The sequence below is a fragment of the Argentina silus genome (genome assembly GCF_951799395.1).
Source record: "Argentina silus genome assembly, chromosome: 3".
NCBI lineage: Eukaryota > Metazoa > Chordata > Actinopteri > Argentiniformes > Argentinidae > Argentina > Argentina silus.
Genome location: NC_139657.1, coordinates 20,742,265 through 20,757,688, shown reverse-complemented (window position 1 = coordinate 20,757,688; position 15,424 = coordinate 20,742,265). Strand labels below are relative to the sequence as shown.

The 15,424-nt window shown below is 43.4% G+C and overlaps 1 protein-coding gene across 1 annotated transcript in view; it reads right to left on the bottom strand.

Moving 5' to 3' along the window:
- Positions 1-4,070: 4,070 nt before the first annotated feature.
- The window catches only part of LOC310802022 (PDZ domain-containing RING finger protein 4), a gene marked incomplete at its 5' end in the record, with an annotated part of 38,490 nt that continues 27,136 nt past the window's right edge, over positions 4,071-15,424 (bottom strand). Inside the window, 5 exons of the mRNA XM_083666266.1 lie at positions 4,071-6,719; positions 7,404-7,538; positions 8,277-8,378; positions 10,487-10,549; positions 12,972-13,070. Of these exons, the coding sequence (XP_083522392.1) occupies positions 5,199-6,719; positions 7,404-7,538; positions 8,277-8,378; positions 10,487-10,549; positions 12,972-13,070 (1,920 nt within the window). The 3' untranslated portion in view covers positions 4,071-5,198. The remainder of the gene's footprint in view (positions 6,720-7,403; positions 7,539-8,276; positions 8,379-10,486; positions 10,550-12,971; positions 13,071-15,424) is intronic.

The window sequence follows — 15,424 nt, the reverse complement described above, 5'->3', positions numbered from 1 at the left end:
ACAGACTCATCAAAACCAAATAAGATGAAACATACAAACCATCTGATGAAATCTAGACTCATCTCAGCTTGTTTTGATGAATCTGTCAGTGTGGCAAGGTTATAAAAAAGGCATAAACTGTAGTTAAAGGTGCAATATGTAACTTATTCTACTTGAAATGACATGACATAATCATGTTGAATCATTACTTATGACACATTGGCAGGCTGTGACACTGTGTGCACCTGCCAAGACCCTGCCCTTCTGCCTAAATTTGCTTTTCCAAAATGTTCTACCACTTGCTGTGGGTGTTTAACCTGCAACTTGCCCATTGGCTACCTACTGCCTGAGCTGCAAGCAATGTATTCTGATGACTTTTACTATTAAATGTCCTGTTTTACATTCCAGCCTTGTCTGAGTTTAGTTTGGGGAATGAGGGGATTTGTTTGTAACTGTGGGTTTAGCGGGAGATGTTTGTACTGTGTATAGCCAGTCATGCAACTGAGTGTGCACCCTCGCCTTCGGTGAAAGACACGGCTTCACAAAGCAGAGCTGGCATGTAGTTTAGTGAGATAATATGGCTTGGGAATGTAGTGTAATGTGTAATGTAATGTAGTGCAGTGTATCCGTGGTTTTCTATCACGGTATGATTGCACAGCTGCTGGTAAAGCACTTGATTCATGTGAAATGTGAGTGTCTCCGCTGGCTGGTTCATTTCCCCATTCATGTTTCCACGAACATTTCCAAACTAAATAACGACTGCATTTCAACCACATAGGTTCTTTCTAGTTTCAAGGTCATGTAACTAAGACATTCACTGGAAAGAAACATGAAAATGATTGACAGATTCATTGTTTCAGTTAGAAGTAGTTTGCACTGAGCATGGGGAGGGAGAAAGAAGGAGACATTATTCTGTATTGTCATTGCAATCCCCACTGCAGTGAAAAAGGGCGCAATCCTGCATATGGTGCCTTTAATCTGACTGTAATGGTTTTTATTAAAGTTTTTGATGCTCTTAAATTAAATAAATACCCAGAACAATACAATCATCACCATGAAATGCCACATCTTGGCCGACATATGGATGTGGCCAAGTCACCACTTGGAATGATGATCCAGAAGTGGGCCAGGTCTGGTTTCCATAACTAAGCCAGGCCTTTGCCACAAATACGCCAAGCTTGGGCCAGGATGTCGATGTGGCCAAGGTACAACTTTGTTCCTTGGGCCAGAAGTGGACTGGCTCTGGTGGCCGTACCTAAGCCCAATCATCACCATGCAAAGGCCGCATCTTGGCCAGCATGTAGAAGTGGCCAGTAACTGTAACTGGCCCAAAAATGGGCCAGTTACAGTTACCACATCTAAGCCTTAAGCAACCAGACATGGCTCATACTGTATCTTTTTTTAAAGTGATAACTGGGCCACATCCACATACCGGCCAAGGTCTGGCCTTTTCATGGCATTGATAATGCTCATAAATGGCATCCAGAGCTGGCCCACTTCTGGCCCAGGAACAAAGTTGTACCTGGGCCACATCTGGATGCCAGTAGTAAACTGATTTGGAGATCAAGGCCATTACTCTGCTGAACATAATTGGGTAGAGTCTAGTTCACTCTGAGCCTTCAAGAGAGTGGCAAAGTTCCAAAAAGACTTTCCAAAGGGATAATAAAACTCTTTAAATAAATACAACATTATACAACATTAGAAATCCTCCATCGATTACTATGAAAGACTATTGTGTACTTGATTAAGACAGTGATTCTGAACAGCTGGCTCAGTGAAATGACTGTAGCCTGTCCACAGCCTCTACACTGCTACATCTGGCACAGATTGCCCTGCATCGTCACATGGTCTGGGGGATCTACGCATCCAAAAATATGGGCCTCTTTGGCAAGATAATGAGAGCGAATTTGTAGTTTTTGCTGTTCAGGGAATCCTAAAGGTTATCAGCAAACATTCATAATAGAGGCATTGTGGCTGTGTGTGAGGAGCAGCAGAGCCAGGAAGATGGGGGGCGGGGGGTGCTGCTGCTGCTGCTATCTGTTTGACATTTCTGTCAGGACTGGTATTTGAACCGCTGGATGGCTCTGACAAATGCCAGTGCTGTCACAGGCTCACTTTTAATTACACCTGACTGGGTCTTCCAGGGGCTCATGGATGAACTTAATTAGCTAGTACAAAGGCTAGCGTTCGCTCAGTGGCCCCTGCCGGTTGGTGTGACCCGCGCAGCTTCTGTGCCGTTTCAATGGCATTTTAATGGTCTCTGTGTATAGACGATGTGAATTAACAAATGAAGAGAGGGTGAAATTGACTTTTGGGTTGGTGTGGGAGGGTACATTTCAGCCACGGCCCTGGATCTTAATGTTTGGTCAATGTGTAAATGTAAATGCTTTAGAATGTGCTCCTGACTGGGGTTGAAATGGCAGACATTCATCACCAGGGAGGACAGTCTTGCTTCATCTCAAAGTCACCCTGAATGGAATGTGCTCTCAGCTATGTAGGCTATGGCTATCATTAAAGTATCTGTGCACTGCTTCCATTTCCCCAAATAAATGTATTCAAATGAAATATCAATATGAGTGATACATTATTATTTTATTTTCTTAAAGTATTTTAAATAGCAGCTTTTGTGTGTACCTATTTTTCCATTGGTCAATGATCCCATGAATCCGGGCATCCAATAGCTAGCTAGCTAATTTAGAGTACCTAGCTAATAACCCTACATCTGAAAGTACCTAGCTAGCTAGCAAGCTACCTTACCTAATAAATATGGCCAGGTCTATTGCAACGAAAATTCGGACGGGATGACCTGGTCTCTTGTTAAATCAGATACAGGTGTGAAAGAGATTATCCTAATTGCAACCAAGATTATCCCCGCTGACTAGAGCATCAGTTAGTATAGGGGGCTAATCTCCTTGTTATAATATTTGCAAGCGTCAACAAGGACATGCAATTGGGAATGCGTACTATCGTGTATAAGTACACTATTTAATTAGGAGACTGTGATGTCATTACAACCACAATGTTACATATTGCACCTTTAAAGGCCATGTGTATGTATTGTAATATAATATATACCCCATAGGAAACCAATGCTTCCTTATTGGTAAACTGCTGGTGCTCTGTCTTGACCAGGGAGACAGTGATATGTACAACATCCCTGTACTAGTGACGAGTGTTGATTAACAGGAGAACATGCATAGTCGAGTTAATGACAGCGGACAGAGAAGTGAGAGTTGAGACACATATGCCCATAGGTAAACGAGACCACTTTCTTCTCTAGACAATAATTTAACTTCAGGGGGGAATAATCATGTATTGTACCAATACTGTATATGGTTGATGGCTCAATAGTCTCTTGAAATTAACTGAAAACCCATAAGCATAAAGCAAGTCTTGAGGCAGTATCCGTGACACTCCAATTTTGACTATAGACTGTTCATATCTAAAGATAATATGGAGGCCTGAGTATAATCCCAGTAGCTCTCTTATGCTTATGACAAGCCCATAGAAATGATTTAGTGGTTGGTACATTTTAATGAACTGAGAGCCATCCACGTGGAAGGTGATTTTAATTGAAATCTCATTCTGTTTAATAGTTAAAAAGTTCATGTGATACAAAAGGAGAGATATATTTCTAGGAAGGAATTTGAGGTGTAAAAGGGTCCTCTGAGCATCAGTTTTTTGTTCTCTTGAAAATAACTTTGTGTTTACAACATCATCCTTTTCAAATCTTTCTTTTTGTACAATTGCACCTTTCCTAACTACTTTCTTCACACCTCCGTTTCACGTCTGTCTTCATTAACCAAGAGAACTCAGGAATTTCAGGATTTTCAGGATTTTCTGCTTATCAGAGCATTATGACTGTGGCTTATATGGTTACCCAATACTTATATTGGGTATATATTGTGTTCCAAGCACTGTGGTGTGTGGTAAAAATAAAAATCAGACTGAGCAGTACATTCAACACATCGCTCCATACATTTCGAAAAAAACAATAATTTATTCTCATTTGTTTTATCAATGATCACAATTACCACACATTTACTTGGCTACAAGTGTGCCAACTACATATTACTTGAAATAAGACCATTGACATTGACTGGAAACAAATACAGGAATTGGTTTGGAAGTTCAAATGTACAATATTTCACTGAAAATTAGGCATCTGAAGTGAGTATGTGCTGTACACTTAACCAGACTGGAATGTATGCAATTATGTGGCAATCTGATTTCACAATTGTGAAATGTACTGCCAAGTTCTGTATCCTGCTCAGTAGCAATCGTCTACTACATGGGTACTGTGTGGTAGTAGTGATGAGAAATAGCATTATCTATAATTGGTAAAACTACTAGACATTGCATTTGAAATGTAAACTTTATTAATTTCTTTAAGTAAAATGAATGCCTTAAACCCATGTTTCTAGTTAACAGTCCTAGAACCAGTGAACTAGACAGTACATAACTCATTTGTGAGACTGGGTTGCTTCAACAAAGTGGATTTACTTGAAACTGTTAAGGCTATGTCGAGTAACATTATACATTTAATACATAATGTATGAAAAGTAAGACATAATGTAAACAGAAATATGCAAAAGCTATGAAAAGAGCTTGTTGGTGCAGGGTGCACTGTATGGTTGGAAGAACTCCCTCTAGTTACTGGTGCATTGAAGCAATGCAAGAATATAGGCTGTAAAATATCACAGTTTGTTATGATTTAGAAACTATAGAGGTCCTTGGATTGAAACCATTAAACAGCTGGGTTAAGGAATCTTAAACTGCACTCAAATAGCTTTGTTCTGAAATCGGTGATACATTCTTGGCAGTTATATTTGTCACAAAAACAAGTTGAGATATACTGGAATTGCAGGTAGCTCTCTGTAGGGGTATAAATATACAATTGTCTTGACCTATATGGGTTTGTAATTGCTGCATAACAGAACAGAATTATGAAAATAACTTGGAACACCATTTACAGGGTGAACTCAGAAAAATAATTGCTCAGTTATTTCATAAAAAAGTTTTTCCGGAGGAGAGTGACATGAAAAATTATGGAAAACAAAAAAAAGAATGCCATGAAACCATTGGTAAATTCTTTACAAAATGCTCTTCGGGTTACAAAGTGTGAAAAATATTCCTATTGTCCTCATAAAAACGCCACATTGAACGAGGCAAGTATATTATACCACATGGGGTAGATTGTGTGTGTGTTTTAGTTTTGTTTATACAGTAGTGACTGATAGGAAGGCGTTGTGGACTTTGGCTCCCTCGGGTGCCTTGGCCCCGTGAGTCATCAGCTCCTGGATGGTCATCCAGTTGTCCAGGATCTTCTTGTTGCGTTTCTTCAGCATCTTCTTGTGGCTTAGCTCGATGATGCTGACCTCCTTGCGTCCTTCGCTGCTGCTCTGGGGGCTCTCCTTCAGGCTCTCCAGCCGGCTACGCTGCATAAACTCCCTCCTCCTCCTCTGCTCCTTGGCCCTCACCAGGTGCTGCTTCCGCTCCTCCTTGCTCCAGTAACGCCCCATCTTCATCTCACTCATGGCGTCGTCGTCTGTGGTCATCCCACCGCTGCGCTCCTCCTTGATCTTGAGGGCGCGCTCACGCAGGATCTTGTCGCGTATGGGTCGCTTGGTGATGTAGCGGGTGCCGTCACTTCGGATCTTCACCTTCCACTCCATCTTGGGCTCGTTAGCAGGTCTTTGGGGCTCCTTGCAGACGCTAAGCAGGCTAAGCTGGCTCTGGGCATACTCCACGGCCGAGCGCTGCTGGACCAGCTGCATGTAGCTCTGATAGTGGCGGGCATGGGCCGGGATGTTGGCCTGCCTGTGCTGGGAGCCGTGGGACGGGGACAGGTAGGGGATCTGGGAGGCCCGGAGAGTCTTCTCCTTGCCACTCTTCTCATCGTCAGCCAGGGCCATCTGGTCCGACTCTGAGGGGTTGCTGTGGTCGGGGCTGCTACCCTTGCCTGGGATGAGGGCCCTGCGTGTGGGGCTGGGGCTGAGAGAGTGGCTTATGGCCAGGCTGCTACGGAGGTTCCTCTGGTTGGTGATGCTGACCATCCTTCTCTGGAGTGAATGCTCCGGGGAGCGGTCCATGGCCAGTGGTGTGCTACGTGAGCTCTCCGCTGTGTTGTAGGCGCTGGAACTGTCCTTGTCCGACTTCTCTGGACGCTCGTTGATGTCAGACAGCTTGCCCCTGAGTGTGTCACCACCACGGCGGAGGCTTTGGTCCTTAGTGGGCATGGGGTGGCCAGGGGTCGTCGGTGCTTGGCCCTTGCGGAGCTTGTGGGCCTGCATGATGTTCTGGCACTCCAGCTCAATGCTGCGCAGCTCTTCGTTGAGCATGCGGAGCTCACGCTGCACGCCCGCTGGCTCTCCCAGGCTGCACTCGATGGTGCTGCGTCGACTGTAGAACAAGTCGTACTCCCCACTGTTACGGATCTGACATTTCAGCTCCAGGAGCTGCTGGAATCGGTCACCCTCCGCTTCCTGCTCCTCTTCCTCCTCCTCTTCTTCCACCAGATGAGCAGGACAGTCAGGGTGTGTGTTCCCCATGTGTTGTGTGTCTAGATCGGCATCTCGTCTGTCTCTCAGGCACTGGGACAGTCTCCTCTGGATGTGGGCCAGGATCTCATGTTCGGAGCCCTCGTCTCCATTCCTAAATCCCACCCCACTGTCCTTGTCCTGAGTTAGAGTGGAACAGGTGGCAGTTTCTGTGTTCAGCTTGTCCTCTTCTCTGCTGGGCTGAAATTGAAAGAAATATAATCAGTATTGAAATTAATCAAAATATCACAGATTAAGGCAATAGCCAAAAAGCATTCTGGTGCAACGTCATACTTTACTGCCTGGCTGTCTCTAGTCTAAAATATGACGTTGTATACGAGAATACGAGAATTGTGAACAAAAAGTGAATGATATTCATAACTAGATGATAGTTTCTAAAGTGCACCACTATGTGGGTGCTTGGGATTCTTTCTTGGGATTTGCTCCATTCTTGTGCTTTATATTACAACTCTGCTACTTTGGGAATTGTTCCCTCTTCACCATGCTTTGTAGTCTTTGAACTCCAGTATCTAAGGATTTTATAGTATGCTAATCTCTTGACAAAACACTACATTTTAAAATATGATTACCATATTCATATTTCATATTCATACTTTCAAAGGGCATTACACATTTCACAAGGTTTGGAAAGAACCTCAATACATATTTTTGTATAATCAACCACTCCATTGAGAATCACTGTTTATTAGAGAAATACTGTTTCAAATAGTCAGTAATGGCTCAAATAGAGTCAAAGTCATTTCATCATACATCAACATGAGAACATGGTGTACTGAAGCTTATACCTCAGGTACAGTATACATTTTGTATGGAGAAAGTAGAGTGTAAAATCTATGGTCTGTGGTTATGGTTGTGTAGTCCTACCTGGTCCTGCCACTGTTCCTCCTGTTCCTGTAGGGCAGCCAGCTCCATCTCTTCTCTCTGCTGCTCCTCCAGCATCTCCATCTTCAGCTGTTCCAGAAACTCACTGTGCTCATCATCCAACCAGGCCTCCTCCAGCTAGGAGAGAGGGGGAGGGAGGGAGGATTACTGAAGGAATTGTGAAGCCTTTACGCCATCAAGCCAACTATATGAGACGAATCACACATTTCTTATTTTAATATTACAAAGAAATAAGGAGCTATGAGAAATTCAAAGTACACATCCAGACCGGACAGATATAAGTCAATACATTTCAATGAACAGGGGATCTTGACCTTTGACCTTGTTCCTCAAGGTCATTCATCAGTTCTTTGTCTGCTTGTCTCAAACAAAATGGGATCCATATCTGAAGACTTAGATTTACTATGAAATACCTATTTAATTACCAATGGGAAAGTCTATTATTGCTCCTGGCTCGTACCATACTCAGTGACTCGTCCCCCCGCTACTATTCACAATGGCTTTGGGCCTGAACTCACTCCATATTAGCATGCCATTAGTTTTTATGGCTTACCGTTGGAAGTCAATTACACTGCTGAACATTAAAATAGAACATGATGAGGTGTCTCTGTGCAGGCCAACACTGGGGGTGGGGGAATGGGGATGACATGTCATAGCCTGGTAATGTTTACTCTGAGAAATGCACAGCAAGTGGTAGAGCCTTAGGGCTGTCATTTGGGACACATTTTTCTTACTAATCCAAAAGCCCTTAGTGCTGAATATTATTGATGTCCGGAAAAAAAAAAGTCTGTGATTACATGTATGTGTGTTTATAATTGTGTTCATTTCATACTACATCACTGGTGGTGACCTCACCTGTATCTCAGGTCTGGCGACCAGCAGCACAATGTTCCTGCAGTCTTCACTGGAAAGCACAGCTACCGCCTCCTCTCTGTCCTGTACATCCTGACCATTTATCTGCAGACAATAAAAACAAAACACTTACACACACAAGCACATTCACAGGGGTAGAGAGACAAATAAACACCTACAGCAGACCTGGACAACATATGGCCTGCTCATTTAGCACTTTTACCTGGCCCGCCATGACTTCCAGCTGCTAAAATAAATATTATTTCTTCAAACTCACAGAAACAGTGTTTACAACCTTGAATTGTTTATTTTATAAATGTATTGTCCCCTATATAATCACCAATAGGAGATTTGTAAATAAACAGCTCACAGGAGTTAATTTGACACTGGCTTGAGTGGTTTCTTGTTGCTAGGTAGGATATCTGCATCAGAGCGGCATGTGAAATACCTGTAAAGAGACATGGCTAGCAAACTATGTGATGAATTTGTCAAAGAAAAGAAATGTGGACTGAATGCAGGATGTTTGAAGAGTAACAGACTTATTACTTTATGTATAAATATTTCTTTACTGATGTGGCAGGGAAAGCTGTGCGCATGCAGCCAAATACCAGAACTACCAGGAGTTTGTTAGCTGGCTGGCTAGCCCACAGATGCTTACATGAGCCTGAAGGTAGAGCCTGAAGGTCTTGGAGTTGGATACATTCTAGGTCTAATAGTAATCTCATTTGACTTAGCTAGTGAGACTAGTGATAACGCCTAGCTACTAGTGTTTGGCCTGAATATGTAGGCTATGTTTTGTTGTATATCTATTTGGATACACTGCAGGTTTAATTGTGACAATGATTACTTGTAGGCTAAGTGTGTGTCCTGACAAGTATGGTGGCGCAGTGCTGCCAATCACAATTTTTGTTTTGCTGCTGCTGTTTTTATGAGACCATTATCACGTTAATACCAGATCACGTTATAATGTTCTCGTATTAACATGATAATTATCTCATAAAAACAATGAGAGAGAGAGAGAGAAAACACTGTACAAGTGTTTTCATGTAATGTTTTTGGTACATAAGTGTCCACTCTCAGTTGTGTATTTCATCCGAGGCAGGATCGTGCATTGATTATGAACGGGACAGTGGCCATGGGCCGGCGGAAACTGTTGCTGTTCATGAAAGCATCCGGCAACATACATACATCTAGCCACACAATTAACTGGGCCCTGACAGGGGGCGTCCATCTTTTTGTGGACAGAGTAATGGGCCTGTCAGTGGGGGATAATAGTGCCGGGGTGCAGGCCTGCCTCACAAAACCCCCTCCCTGCTCAAATCAGTCACACAACACACGCGCCAACAGACAATTAGAGAGCTGCTCTGCACATTATCTCTCACCAAACACTGCTTACGCTTCCTCACTCTCTCTAATCACTGCATTGTATACGCACCCATCTCTCTCTCTCTCTCTCTCTCTCTCTCTCTCTCTCTCGCTCTGCACTCTACTCTCCACATACTGGAGGCTACTGCTCTCCACCGAACTTATCAATACCTATTCATACAGTACTAAGAATTTCTCTATTATGTTGTTCACTTTATAGAACCTACTCTGGAACATATAGTACACTCTAAAATATTTCCCTCTCCTTTGAGCACACTATTTCTACCTCTTGCCTCAACCTAAAAAAAACATATTCCCTCTCTCCTAAGACCCCTAACTCTATCTATTGCATCCTCCAACATCACCTCTCCCTACAGAACCTGCACCCTAAGATTAGAATGAGAAGCTGTACAGTAATCGCCCATTCAGTCCACTGACTCTGCTGTTAGTGCCTCCAACCTACTAGCAATCTCTCCTCAGGGGGCGATAGGAACCCCCAGGGTCCCCGGCCCAAGGATGTTGCTGAGGGTTAATAACACTCAGAGCCTCTCAGTTCGCCCAGAGGGGGGGAGAGGGGGGAGAGATCTGGAGCATGGTGCATCCCTAAACTAGGGCTCTTAAAAACCACCGGTGCTGACTCGGTAACTAAAACAGCCAGGGGACATATCTTCCCCGCTAACCGTCACAGAGGGGGCGAGTTCCTCGTTTAATGTGCTGCCATTAAAAATGAATGGGCTCTCGTGCTGGGAGACAATGGAAGAGTTGCCAAAATAAAAAGGGTTTTATGTCACGTTTGATGAAAGCCGGGAAAGGAGAGGGGACAGAGAGACAGACTGCTCCTACTGCACCTGTAAAATGCGGTCCCCTTCTCTGATACGACCATCCCTGGCAGCGATACTGTTTGGACCAACCTGTTTGGGGGGGAAAAGATTGTTTGTTTCAGTGCTTGGAACACAAAGCCTACATGTCTCCACAGAGGATAGCCTCAATAACACAAATTCTCTTTTTCAATAAGGAATGGTGATTGGTTGAAGCTGTGCTGCCCGAGGAAAACCTTAGCTGTCAGGATGTGTTATTACAGCTGCCATGGTCAGGTATCAAGTCCACTCTAACTTGCACTCGCAAGCTAAACGAGTGCAACAAACCTGTCAGTGCATGTGCCTGGGGAAAGTATAGTAAAGCATCACAATCAAGGGCCAATTCCTTCTTTATCTTTTGATTTCCCTGTTGGACTAAGCTGTACCCCCCATTCCTCTGATGGAACAGACTTTTGGATACATGCTACGTATGCTACACACCTGTATCCATGCTTTTCCATGCTCCACAGTGACTAATGATACTGAGCGAGGGGGCAGGCCACTCTTTCAACGGCCAATCAATTGCCGTCTGGGGCCATTTGTTTCACTCTATCGAATCAGAGGTGGATCTCTGGAGATGGCTGGGCGCCTGAGTGTTCCATCTTCATGATAGTCCAGTCCTTCACAAAGGCCCACTCATTAAGTTGAGTTTGACACACCTAGTCACAACAACACCATGGCTACCCAGGACCTTTACTCACAGGAGACTGAATACAGTAAGGGGGTGTGCACAAAGCTTGCATAATATGAAACTAGAGAAATCCAGCCATTATAATATACACTCACCGGCCACTTTAGCTAGTACTGGGTTGGACCCCCTTTTGCCTTCAGAACTGCCTTAATTCTTTGTGGCATAGATTCAACAAGGTGCTGGAAACATTCCTCAGAGATTTTGGTCCATATTGACATGATAGCATCATTGCTGCAGATTTGTCGGGTGCACATCCATGATGCGAATCTCCTGTTCCACCACATCCCAAAGGTGCTCTATTGGATTGAGATCTGGTGACTGTGGAGGCCATTGGAGTACAGTGAACTCATTGTCATGTTCAAGAAACCAGTTTGAGATGATGTGAGCTTTGTGACATGGTGCGTTATCCTGCTGGAAGTAGCCATCAGAATATGGGTACACTGTGGTCATAAAGGGATGGACATAGTCAGCAACAATACTCAGGTAGGCTGTGGCGTTTAAACGATGCTCAATTGGTACTAAGGGGCCCAAAGTGTGCCAAGAAAATATCCCCCACACCATTAGATATTTGCGTTAAAGAGCAGTTGAACAGGTGTACCTAATAAAGTGGCCGGTGAGTGTATCTCTATGACTATGACTATGACCCTGATGACAAACACTGTGGTATGCAGGGTACTTTACATTCGTAGCCTACCTATGTGAGATCAGGCTTTACAAAACATAACTTGACTCGAGTGACATTCAGTGAGCTCATCTGAATGCAGCATGGTCATCTTGGCTTTACTTTTTATAGTGAACACTTGAGAAGGCAGCAAGCGATCTGTATTCTGCTCGCGTTCAGCAGCAAATACCTTGCGGGTCTGAGCAGACTTCAAAAGAGAGGGAGAGCAAGTTGGGCAAAGAAGAGGACAGCTTTGTACGTGCCGCCAACAAGTGGGAGAGAAATAAAAAAAACCTTGACTGTGGGCACAAATATTGTATATTTAATATGTCAGTTATAGTTGAAGAACAAGGATTTACATTCAAAGAAAGACCAGGGACACCTATATTCACTGTTTTGTTTGCATGATATTGCTTTGAAAAAAATGATTATGTTGCAGACCGACTGACATACTGTATGTAGGCCTATCTTTAGTCAATGTTATCATATTCATGAACAGACTCTCTGATGTTCATTATTTTCATTTCATTTCAATCACTTATGTGGTTCAATCTTAACCCCCCAAAAGAGCAAATTATTTGCTTCTCACACATTAATATTACCGTAAAGTTAACTCTGAATAAGAAGACACATGAATCATCTCAAATGCAAAAACTAAAATGCAAAAACTGCATTCTCCATTTTTTTACCATAGGTATTGTTGTTAACAGTTATTGTAGTCAATTCTGTTACCCTATTTTACATCAAATAAACATGAAACCTCAAAGAACTGATACACACACCAACCAGAATACATTTTTGATGACAATCATTTACATTTAATTCCAACAAGGAGACCCTTTGTAGTTGGGAAGATACAGTATCTTGGTGGAGGTGGGAGGGTATCAAATGAAAGTCTAACACAAGAAATATGTATGACTTGGAGAGACTGTCTTAGTCAAGCCAAGCCTGTTGTTCTAGCCACTGGCTCCCTCACTGTTGTCTGGCTGTTGTCTGGCTGTTGTTCTGGCTGGCTTCCTCACTGTTGTCTGGCTGTTGTTCTGGCTGGCTCCCTCACTGTTGTCTGGCTGTTGTTCCAGCCACAGGCTCCCTGGCTGCTCTCAGCCTCAGTGTTGTTCTCTCACCTCACTGACGTAGATGGCCATGTCCTCCTCCTCGTCAGTCCGATAGCACAGCGTCAGACCTAGCTTCTCCTGGCTGTTGAGTCGACACAGCTCCACCTCCTACAGAACCAGGGCAGAGAACATACTGGTCAACCAACCAGACATGGACAAGAACATTGGTTTTGGTTCAACAGACAATGTGGGAATCAACAGAAAAAATCATGTACATACATTTGATTGGGAAATACAATATATGGCTTTTAGAGGACATACTGTAGCATGAACATACTAGTCACTGTCAAGTAGTACTTGGTTTCTCAAAATACATTGGAATTTGGAAGCATGAAACAATGCTCATATAATGCAGTTGTGCTGCACAAACACCAACACATCTTGTGATTGCTTCTCCAGCCTGGCACAACATATGCTACTTTTTAAGCAGCATAGTGACTTTGGATGGTGAGAGCTTATCTTAGCTTTTGGGTCTGTGTGTTTGATGATGAAAGATGTGGCTTGTTCAGAGGTGCTTTGAAAAATGTCAAAGGACCTCAAGTGGGGTTTTTTGTGAGCAGTTGCCTTATATTAAAATATGATATTGTTTGTAAATAAAACCATAATTACGCTAACATTCAGAATTGTACTCAAGTACTCATCCGTCTCCCTATGGATGTGGCAGACTATTGACTTTCAAATATGTTGCTTCTAAAATTTCCCATGAGCCTCATGTCTGATATGAACTGTATGTATTTTTTTCCTGTATGTATTTTATTTATTCAGCACAAAAAAAACTGCATGTGAGATTAGATAAATTAACTACGGCCACAGCTCAAAATGACATCCTTGGTGTGACAGGAAAGTGGTGCTATATCAGTACTATGATACATATTAAACCAATACAAAGGGACCCATATGCCACACTGTTTTTGATTCCCATTATTTTCAGATGCTTGCACTATGTTAATGTCCAGTGGTTTCCATAACTGCAGGACATTGATAGTGGATGGAAATGACAGCTTCACCTCCACATGGCACAGGTACCGTACTGACAACACAGAGGTGTAGGAAAACAACAAATAGCCCAGCCTCGTGTCCCAATGCTAGAACATGTCAGGGGGGTGTTGAAGGGAATCCAGTGTGAAATGGCCTCTCCTACAAGGCCTTCATTAGAAAGGTAACACATCACAGAGTCCTCTCAGAGGAGGAAGAGAGGAGGCCTGGGGGGTGGAGGGTGGAGGTGGGGTGCACAAGGGGGCTCAGAGGAGTCCAGGAGAGAGAAATAGAGAGATTAATTTCCTCCCTGACATCTGTGGGGTTGGCTGGTTACATGTGTCAGACATGTCAGCGCTTTGGGAGGAAGAGGGAGGGAATCACAGACCAAGGGGGGGAGCAAATATAGCTGCCACAGACAGCCACCTGGTGCCTCTCCGTCCCGACAATATTGTATATGCTGCCCCCTCTCCCCCAGGCTCCCCCATCCACCCTTAAACTCCCCCCTCCTCCCCCACACTGATGGACCATCAAAGAGCCCCCTGGTCCGAGGACCCACTACTGCATTATTGCACTCTAGCATAGAAGCACAGATACTAAAAGAAAGACAGAAGGAGCAGTCTAGGAAACTATATTGTCAGGGCTCTCTCGTCTCATCTCTTTTGACACATTCCCACCTGACAGGACCTCAGATCTTTAATTGACTCTCGGAAACGATGACAACTTCAAATCCCATCACTGATATGAAGGAGGATATGAATGAAAAGCTTTACAGCTGAATAGATGAACAAAGCAAAATGAAATATCAAACCCAGTGATATTATATTATTGCTAATTTATCACTGTCATCATGATCCAAAGATAAGTAGAGTACTAAAAATATTAATGGACCAATGCAATAATCTAGTTATGGAGGTAATAGCGATGATGCACAGTGACAATATATTCATCGAGCACAGCGATCTTAGATCTGAATATGCAATTGAAAGAGTTTTTGCTGTTAGATATCTGCTACTGTACATATATGGAAACCTATGGAAATGTCTTGAAGAGATCTAGCTAAAAACACACTGCACAAATTAACAACTGATACCAAAGGCAAGTGAAGCTGTGAGAAGCTCTAACATCACATTCAGAGGAACCAGCCTCAAGTTACTGTCTAATTAATGACTAGAAGTAGTAGAGCGGTAAAGAAGGAAAACAGATAGCTGTGATTAGAACATGTTGGATGAAACGTCGGTGTGTAGAGTAGGAACATATTTGGTGGCCCTGTTTCCTTTCCCCAGATGTGTTTGCTTGTTCTTGTCTGTCTCCTGGCACGATTCAGAGGCACACACACAAACACAAACACACACATGCACGTGTACAAGCACGCACACACACACACACACACACACACACACCCACACACACACACACACACACACACACACACATGCATGTGTACAAGCACGCACACACACACACACACACACACACACACCCAC